Source organism: Chaetodon trifascialis, chromosome 17 (assembly GCF_039877785.1).
Source record: "Chaetodon trifascialis isolate fChaTrf1 chromosome 17, fChaTrf1.hap1, whole genome shotgun sequence".
Lineage (NCBI taxonomy): Eukaryota > Metazoa > Chordata > Actinopteri > Chaetodontiformes > Chaetodontidae > Chaetodon > Chaetodon trifascialis.
The window spans coordinates 22,891,881-22,902,372 of NC_092072.1; the positions used below are offsets into that span (position 1 = coordinate 22,891,881).

The 10,492-nt window shown below is 39.4% G+C and overlaps 1 protein-coding gene across 1 annotated transcript; it reads left to right on the top strand.

Annotated features, from left to right (window-relative positions):
- Positions 1-221: 221 nt before the first annotated feature.
- Positions 222-10,276, top strand: LOC139345839 (transmembrane protein 106B-like). The gene is made up of 8 exons (XM_070984690.1): positions 222-313; positions 2,517-2,720; positions 2,904-2,967; positions 4,368-4,527; positions 5,158-5,298; positions 5,385-5,434; positions 6,809-6,862; positions 6,968-10,276. The coding sequence occupies exons 2-8, from the start codon at positions 2,525-2,527 to the stop codon at positions 7,104-7,106; spliced, it is 804 nt and encodes a 267-aa protein (XP_070840791.1). The 5' UTR covers positions 222-313; positions 2,517-2,524; the 3' UTR covers positions 7,107-10,276.
- The last annotated feature ends 216 nt before the right edge of the window (positions 10,277-10,492 follow it).

Genomic DNA, 10,492 nt, shown 5'->3' on the forward strand with positions numbered 1-10,492 from the left:
AGGTTTATTTGGAATTCAATTTATATGAATCTTTGTTGCACTTGACTTCAGTATTTTCAGAACTTGCTAAATCAGCTCCATCGACCTCGTAACTTGACTTTAAAACGCAAAATCAAATAGTTATAGTAAAACATAAACGAATTCATTATTCATTTCCAAGTATTCTGCACCTTTTCTTAGTGCCATTAGTTGAAACCGGTCTTTCCAATGGTCCTGAATGTCTCATATCCGCGCATGTCTCTTTGTCAGGGCAAAACAAAACTGCATGATCCACCAGCAGCAGCCGTCTGGTAAATAAAAGGGTCACATTCAGGTAATTCTCTCTGACTATATTTCACTCAAATTACGTGTTACTGCAACATTGTGCCTTGTATCATTTCTCATGGATAGATCTTGTTTGATATTAAACTAGCTATCTAGGTAAGTAAGCAACCGTATGGCTAATACTGGCAACGGCTTATGTTAATTTTTGACAGTTTGTTAGCCGTCAGCTAGTTAGCTAGGAAGCTAACTGGTGGGAGTTTCTTTTAAAGAGGCATTTTGACAGCTTGCTTGGTCACTTCGGTTTATTATTTAATGTTTATAGCGCTATTGCCAGTAACCTCTCTCCTGCCAACACCGTTATATCAAGTTACTAATGCTAATGCGTTCGTAGCTTGTCAACTTGCTTAAACTGAAAGTTCACAGGCCTAAACCAAGCCAGTGTTAGCGGTTGTAGAGTTTACTTGCTAAATACTGACGTTACACTTTTCAGACCCGCCTCAATTTAGACTTTGTTTGGCACCCCAAGCCGGAAGCAGGAATTTATGGCTTACAGTATTAGCCCTATCTGTTTTCTGTCTATATATGAGCCTGGCCAGTCGGGGTCGTGTTGAAACGGTCAGCAACTGACGATTGTTTTAATTGCGAAGTGATCTACCGACAGGGGTGGCGCCAGAGAAATTTGATTGCAGGTGCTATGGATGTGCTCCAACATTGACTGGGGGTGCTCCTAGAAATACAGTATGTGTACAAGCACACACATAAACAGTAGTAACTACACAACGTTAATATAGTTTTGCAAGTATTCCATAATTGTATTATTATGCCACTGTCTGACGTTCACTCAATCCAAAAGCCAAAGGTTATGCACAGATCGAGAAACAATGGGATTTCAATTACATTATTTTTCTTGAAGTGCAAGCTCTCGTGTGTCTCCCCCGGTGTCTACTTCCGGTGTCACACCTAAACAGGTCTGTGTGACACGATTACTAGTGACACACTAATTAGGTAACTATCTCAAATCAGAACTGCATGAAAGTGGAAGCATCCATATGTACTCATCAAATAATGTATAAAACCATCGTGCCATGAGAGACAAAAACATCAAAATGCAGACACAATACATAACATACTTGCAAAGAGCAGATCAAACCAGCAACCCATCACCAAGGGAAATTAAAAAAAACACTTCCCATCTGACATACAGTATCACAGGAGGACTATGCGATGGTTGTTATGGCTGAGGGCAAATGCATCGATGATCTTGTCGACGTTCAGGGCTCGTGCCCTTTTAATGGTATATTGAATTGAATTGAATTGAATTGAATTGAATTGAATTGAATTGAATTGAATTAAATTGAATATTGATAGCCAAAAGTCCGAGGTTACTGCTATGAGCATCTCTGCTACTGCTCCTCAGATAGGTTTTCAAACGGCGGAGACAGGAGAAAGATCGTTCACGTAATGTCAGGGATATACAGAGGAGTTTGTACAAGTCCATAAACGCGTCCTTGTATGGTGCCATGAGTGTTCAAAGTTCCAAAGTTAATGGAGTGTCCCTGTTGTGATTTTCTTTCGAGAAGACGTCGGGCTTGATGCAACTCTGCATTTAAGTTATCCCCAGTGATGTCATAATTCTGTGCCATAGTCAATAAGCACCGCTGATCTAAAAAAGATCTGTGCTTTGGGTTTAGAGCTGAGACCCCTGACAGCACATGATAAAAAAGCACATGAGATAAAATGTCATAAAATATACTTTGTTTAATGATTTTTTTATTGGATTTCATGGGGGTGCTATGTTACCACTAGGGGGAGCTGAAGCACTGGCAAGCCCCTCCTTGGCGCCGCCTATGTCTACCGATTATTTTCTTAGTTATTCATTTGGTTTGTAAAACAAACAGTGAAAACACCAATCATAATATTCAAGAGCACACGATGTCATCAGTCTTATTTTGTCTGACTAGCAGTCCAAAACCTGCAAATTTTCAGTTTACTACAAGACAAAGAAAAGCTGCAAGTTGTCACAATTGAGAAGCTGGACTTAGAGAATTTTCGATTTTTTTTTTTGTTGTTGTTGTTAGAAATTGACTCAACACAACTATCAGATCAATCTTGACAGCTCTACTGGCCTCTCACTTTTGAATCATTCAACATGGCTTTCTATTGGTCCCCGACAATCAGCCAATCATTGAATTCAGGAATGGACAGATAGCCAGCTGACAGTGTGAATCACAGACTGTTCCTGTGTTTTCCAGGTGTGACCATGGGGAAGTCTTTTTCCCACCTCACTAAGCTGATAGGCCAAGGTGAGGATCAGGGCTGCGAGACCTCCCCTCTGGAGGACACAGAGACTGAGGATGGGAAGGGTGGCGACGTCTCCCAGTTTCCTTATGTGGAGTTCACAGGTCGGGACAGTGTGACTTGTCCCACATGTCAGGGTACCGGGAGGATCCCCAGAGGTAACACTAGTCAGGTTGGGGTTAGTCTAACAGTTGGACAAGCTGAATGAAGACTGAAACGTTAGCTGTCTGTCTTCAATAGCCACATGAGTTTACATCCTGTGACAATCCTTAACCAGGGGGATCAGGGAGTAGTTCTCAGAAGAGTTGACAATGATTCATTGATTGTCGCCTGTGTTTCAGGACAAGAAAATCAACTTGTGGCACTGATTCCATACAGTGACCAAAGGCTGCGGCCCCGGAGGACGTAAGTGCTTTTCCAACATTTGTGTGTCCTTAGGAAGAGCTGTTAGACAGAGCCACCATCATTGTTTAATGGCTCAACATTTTTGCATAAATATGGAACTAGAAATCCAAGTTTAGCTAACATGCTTAAAATAGTTTGTTTAGAATCGTTTTGTTTTTTTGACTTGCATAAAAACATTTCCACCTAAGCTTGATCCTGACTGGCTGGAGTATTTGCACATTATTCTCAGATAACCTCCCAGCTCTTAAGTACTGCACTTCTACCAAGTACAATTGCCAAAACAATAAACACAAAGCATATAAGGATTAGGAGAGGAAGGAGGATTGATGGACAATGAATTCCCAATGCTGCCAATGAAAAGACAAGAGACATAATAGCGACTTAAATCTTAAGTACTTACTTCTTAGCAAACAGTATATCCAGCTTCCCTGTATTTTTGTGCAATGTCTCTGGCTACAGTTGCCTGTTGTGGTTGATGAGCACAGGTTCTGTGCCAGCATGGCAACCTCACTGTGACAGCAAGGCCTCAGGAAGCTGCTTACAGTCACTACATTTAATCTGCTTACTGATACGATACCACTCGTCAAAGATTCAAATATTATTGTCTCTTCATATTGCAAAACAGAAACATGTTCTGTTGAACTGTTTCTTTAATAGTACCATCCTATTAAAAAACAACCCCATTCTGCACTAATGCAGAGGGCCCTGGGCCAAAAACAAACAAAACAAAACAAAAAAATATGCTGCTCTCCAGCAAATAAGTTGAATCTGGCTCATCATTTGCTGCATCAAAAAGTCGCTTCTTCAAGCAGAGCGGTGCGTCTGCCAATTAAATATACCCAAAGCACATTCCTGGTAGATTACTATGAATTAATTATTAGTATTTTTAATCTTTCCAAAAAACAGGCTGACAGGAGGCACAACCACCTATTCGATGTGTTTGCTACATTCCCCACTGGCACAGCCGGTGGCAGTAGGTAGATCATTAGCTGTAATATCTAGAGACAAATCATTCATGCAAATGGAACCTGACAATAGAAGAAGAATCATAAGAGCATGAAGAAGAATGTGTCATAGTCAGCCATTTTGTAAAATATGCCACATGGATTTTAGTGTATCACACAGAGGGAAAAATGACAAATCTGTCAAGCAGAAGTGCAACCAAGAGGTGTAGAAACACGCTCCACTGAGGACTGTATTTATACTGTCTCTGCCATCCATCTTCAGATTCACCTTCTCCTACCAACTGTCTCTCTTGCCAGTAGCCTCTCTCAAATTCACAACTGAAGCATAATGTTTTGAAGTGATGTGCACATATTCAAGTGGTAATTTAAGAATGTACAGATACAAATTTCAAATGAAATCTGTCCAACAATCCTGTGGTTATCTTGTGTCCTCAGGAAGTTGTATGTATCAGCATCTGTGGTGTTGTGCCTGCTACTGTCGGGTCTGGCTGTCTTCTTCCTCTTCCCTCGCTCCATTGACGTGTCCTATGTTGGGGTGAAATCCGTTTTTGTCAGCTATGACACAGAAAAGCGCAGCGTCTATCTCAACATCACGGTGAGCTTTGGCTACACAGTCTGAAAGTACTGGACATTCCAGTCTGATTTAAATGCCTTTCAGCCCTGTTAATGCTCAAAAATAAAAGAACACACCAATGTAGGCGATATATCTTTTTTTAAGAAAAAAGACAGCTTGAAATTGTCACGCAACGTTAACATGTAATTCATGTGTGGTGGGGATAAAGACAAATACAGCAAGTACAATAACTGTACAGGATGATCTTACAGTGTGCATCAGATGTACAAACCGTCTGTTCAGCTGTTTCTCCAGAGTGATAACATAAAGTTTGACATTCCTCTGTAGTCCATTATTAAAAACTACCTGCTCAAGAGTACCAATCTCCATAGTTGTGTCTTTGCTGCCCCCGTGTGGAGAAATGTATAATAACCTCAAAAAGGCAAGGAGAAAAGTGTTGTGGTTGCTTGTTTCAAGGTGCTGATAGTTTGGTGTGTCACTAAGGGCTCTGTAGAGCTGGCCTCCACCTCCACCTACACCTCCCTCACCCACAAACACACACTCCATGATCCAACATACTAAACAGTGTTTTATGGGTTAAGGAAACTTATTTCCACTAATAAAAGTATACAACTTATACTAATGACTCTTCCAATGCTGGTTCTCCTCCAGAACACTCTCAATATCACCAACAACAACTACTACTCAGTGGAGGTGGCCAACATCACAGCTCAGGTGCAGTTTGCCAAGACGGTGATTGGTAAATCTCGTATCAGTAACACCACTGCCATCAGTCCTCTGGACATGAAACAGGTACAGCTCAGTGTCTGGTCACCAGTTAACCATTCATCTGTGTGGGTACAACTCTGACTCAATCTTGTCTCCATTTCTGATTCCAGATAGATTATATGGTCCCCACCATCCTCGCAGATGAGATGAACTACATGTAGTAAGTATTGTGTATACTAAAGCAGGCATGGACCACTGGCCATGTTTACACACATGATCTGATCCAGCTATACACTATATTCTGTCTAAGGTATTATCAAGTTGACCTGTTTACATGAGCCTCCAACACAAATAGATAAAGTATGAAGATTTTAAATTTAGATTAGGGATGATGATGATACTGTTCCTCAGAAGGTTTTTCAGGAATGACTTGTTTTATCTCTGACCTTGGCCTAATGCAGGCTGTGGTTTGAGGCAGCTTGGAGCACACAGGGCAGTTTTAAGACAAAGTTTGAACTTCCTATCAATTGATGGTTTTTATATATCCTCACCTTACGACTTTTTACTTTAAAATAAAACAGCACATTGTTATTTCCGTAAATTGTCTGTTTACCAAAGCATTTATCATAAATACAGTTAAAATGGAAAGAATGAATGTGTTGGATTGCATTTTGATTTAAGGGGTGCTCAGAAGTTTGTGCTGGTGTGCCTAAAATCTTCAGAAAGGAGCACCAGTGTCACTAGTGGAAAAAGCTAGTCTGGAGACCTGTCTAATAATTATTAGCATTATTCTTTAATCAACTGAATGTTTATTTGAGAAATAGTTCAGTGTATAATTCTTAAAAATTAATTGGACACATTTGTCAAAGGTACCACAGGCTAAAGTGAGGTCTGGGCAGTAAGAACAGCAAAATGTCAAAGGAAGACTCTATTACATACAGACGTTTTCCATTCCAGGAACTGAATAACCCATAACCTGTACGTGTAAATCATGTCGTACATGAAGCATGTGACCTAAACGTCCACTGCAGCCTCCACTCAATGAAGAACATTCTGAGAGTCCTGTCAGAAAGCTCCTAACTTGGCCTGAAAATTTCTAGCAAGGAGTCCTCGCTTAGGACTAAAAAAAGCTGTGATTGGTTGACAATGAGGATTCATCTGCTGTTGAAAATAGTCCCCCGCTAACGTATGATTTCTTATTGTCTGAGTAACGTAACACTGGACAGCTGTTTTAGGTCTTATGGACTAATGTGTTGTTAGTTTTGGGTTTTCATGGGATTTGTTTATGATTGACAAATCTTGAATAACATCAGCCTTATTCTTGATGCCCAGGAAAGCTGTCTTTGACAGGTATCATCTTTATTATACAGATGTTGTACCAAGGGTCCATCATTTGAATTTGTTTAATCGGTCTCCCAGAGCGGCAAGATTGGCCATTAAATCTTGGTCTTGTTCTGTTATACAGAGAACAACATCACAACTATTTGGTATTTGGCTATCACCATTTTAGTTTGAGTTGTTGGTTGTACAGACTTCATATTAGCTGTCACCTGCTTTCCTCGTGTGATTTCTGGCTGTTACACCCTCTTTCCAGTGACTACTGCACTCTGCAAACCATCAAGGTCCACAACATTGTCGTCATGATGCAGTAAGTTGTGTTGATGTGTCATTTATCATAATCTTGATCTAAACGTTTGAGTTTGTGTGTAGTTTGTGCTTGTGGTCTCACCTCATCTCTCTACACCCTCTGCAGAGTGACCGTCACCACCACATACTTTGGTCATGCAGAGCAGGTGTCCCAGGAGATGTACCAGTATGTGGACTGTGGAGGAAACACCACCTCTATCAGAGGGATGACCAAGACGTTGAGCATTCCACATGCTGCTGAGTAACCCCACCACTGTCCTGCTCACCGGCCTCAAATCAGGGTCTGGAAGCTAGCCTTAGATGGTTTACTGTGTTTTCCCTTCTCCTCCACCTGCAGTCTCTAACAAACTGCTGCTGTCACAATACCACGATGTTTCCTTCAATATCAACACTAGAAGAAATTCACATTAAGATAAGAAAATGATGTTAAGGAAGCACTTTGCAATCACATAGTTGAATGTTCTAAGCTGTTTGCTTAATCAGCTGCAGGTCTGACAATTCATTTCACTTCCTTTGTTTTCTTCTTGTAGCAGCAAGTGGGTATGTTTACACCTTCTCGAGGTGATGCTGATCAGGAATTTTATTTTCCACTCTCTGAAAGCGTAGAGCGTAGCTGCTGTTAAATTTTAGGCCTTTTATCTCAAGGTAACAGTCTCACTGAATTGTCAAGCTTGGCGAGGTTTAAGTTAGCAAATTATGTTTTTGTATTGCTCAAATTTATTTCTCTGGAGTCTTATCCCACTATCACTGCTTAAATACTTGCTTACTTACTGAAGTAGGGTTGGGTATTGTTGATTATTGTTGATTGTTTTTTTTTGTTTTGTTTGTTAAACCTTTGTTGTGGTACCAATACATACCCTTATTTTCTTTCCCCAGTTTTAATTTAAATGCAGGACAGTTTTCAATAAGCAATTCCACAGACACATTTCAGACAGTATTCCAAAAATATTGAAGTTTCATACATGGATGAAATGGTCTGTCACATTAAGTGTTGGCTTACTGTTTTTCATTTCAATAATCCACTTAAAAAACAATTATTAGCTTGATATCTTAACATTGAATTCATATAGAGATAATGAGTTGAAGCTTTTCCTGCTTCACATAATGAAGGTATCATTGATATGTTAGGGATGGGATTAGTCCAACAGTGTTGAAGTGGCATCATAATTTAAGTTATCATGACAACACTATACAACACTGTTTGTGTTATATACTCTGATCTACAGTATGATTTTCCACTTGTGTTCCTAAAACTACAGAAAGACTTGATAGAGGTTCCTACCAAACCATAATGCACTTTATTTAAAACGCATTTAGACTGCACACTTTATTTACAACCCCAAGTCCTCTAAAGCCTGTTCCTCCACCACAGTGTGTCAGGCTCTATAGAGGAGGAGCGACAAAAAGTGATGTCACTGCATGCTTAAGAGTACTCAGATACTGCTGTGTCTGATTTTGGCATAAGCTCATGTTGTTCATAGTGTTTCTCTGACTGTGCTGTCTGCTATGAATTGTGCAGTCTGCTGTCTCACCCACAGTTTCATTAATTGTATTGCTGTTTTTTTGTCTCCTACTTTCTTCTCCACTCCTGGTAGGTTGCAGTCATACCTCTGTGTGTTCTGGTGGTCTAGTTTGTCAAGCGTGAGACATTTTGGGAAATATGCTTTCTTACCGTTTTGCCAATAGTCAGATGAGAATTTTAAATCAATTCTTTTCTATTTGAAGACTAAAGTCTCAGCCACACTAGCACTGAGAAACAGTCATTTCATTTCAACAGAATGCTCACAGTCATTGAAGTGGTGTGTGGGGTAAAAGTAAATCTTGATGCATCTTTCACATCAAGTCCAACTTTGATGAATGTTGCGCTCCTAAACAGCAAACTACCTTAACAAGGCTGATTTTTAAGCGCAAAGTTATCATAGCCTATTAGCTGTGTGGCACCAAATAATTTATATAACCCTAGTAAAGTAAAAACTGCTCCACAAAAGAGGCATGGTTTGAAGACAGTTCTGAGACTCATTATAACGACTGAACCATGAATTAGAAACATCTCGGCTGGTTAGCATCCAGTTAGCTTGCCATCGAGAGAAGTTAACTAGCCCTGCGAGTGGTCACTATGCTTCTAGCACCACCTGTTTTACAAGGATGAATTTCATCTGTCACTTTCTGGTGTGACCAGGCCGGAGCTCCCCTTTAGACAAAGGAAGATAAAGTATATGATGCCGCACAGGGTGTGCAGACAGCATGAGTGCACCAGTCCTTGGCAGGACAAGGAAAATGTTTTGACAGTTACTCTTTATTTAGCTTTGGGTTTATCACTTAAAAGAGACGACAGGCTAGCAGTTCCCCCACACGTCCAGTATTTGTGACAAGCTAGAAAAAAACACTCAACCCATCTCTGGACTGGACATGCAGAGATGAAACAGATGTACATCTTCTTGTCTTTATCTGTGGAAAATGGTGAACAAGCATATTTCCTTAAATGCTGGACTGGTGTAGGGCTGCTGCTGACAATAATGTATTGATTAATCTCTCTATCCATTTCCCAAAGATAGCAACTTCTAATCATCTAAAAGAGAAAAACAGAGAGAAAAACTTCACAGAGCAAAACTGGCAAATATTTGACATTTTTCCTTATTAAATGATTATCCAAATTGTTGGCTATTCATTTTTGAAAACAACTAGTCAATTCCTATTCATTATTTTTTTAAGCTGTATAATGTGAAATTGAATGTCAGCGTATTTGTTCTATATGACACGTTAGAAGCAATGCAGACATGTTGACAGATCGTCGGACCACTGAAGCCTTTCAGTCAATAACTCACGAAGGGCTTTTTTACTATTATTATTATTATTATTATTATTAATTGTGGTAATAAAAGATTTTTTTTTTCATCATGTAGTGAGAATCTACAACTTACTAACATTTCTTAGGGGAACCCTGTAATTTAATTGCCTTTTTGACTTGCTGTTTTGCACATTATGCGTACTAATCACTACCACATTTTTCTACCTGTGTTGTTGTCATCCTAGAAATGGTGTTCTCATTTTTCTACCTTAGAATGTATATTTTTTCATCTTTGATTAAAATCATCCAGTTGTGTCTCCAAGCTATTTTGAATTTGAAAAACATCTGGCATATCTGGAATTGTAAATGATTCATGTGAACATCCTGTAAATACTAAGAAATTGTGTTTATAATATCTTCATACAAACTTTGGAAAACTACATCTGTCGCAGTGAGTAAGCTTTAAAGAAAAGCATACCTGATTTTTTACCCAAACGTACACCTTGTGATTGGTAAACAATCCCTATGTGTAACATTCAAAAGGTTGTTTTAGACTCCTACCTCTAATGTCATTTTAAATTTTGTTGGTCATTATTCGTAGTGACTTGTGGGAGCATGAATAAAATTTGAAAAATGATTGTCTGTGTAGTGATTTTGTGTGTGTGTGTGTGTGTGTGTGTGTGTGTGTGTGTGTGTGTGTGTGTGTGTGTGTGTGTGTGTGTGTGTCTGTGTATACATATATATATACACAACCCTGTTTCCAAAAAAGTGGGGACACTGTAAAATATAAATAGAATGTGATGATTTGCAAAACACTGGAACCCCATATTTAAATAAAAATAG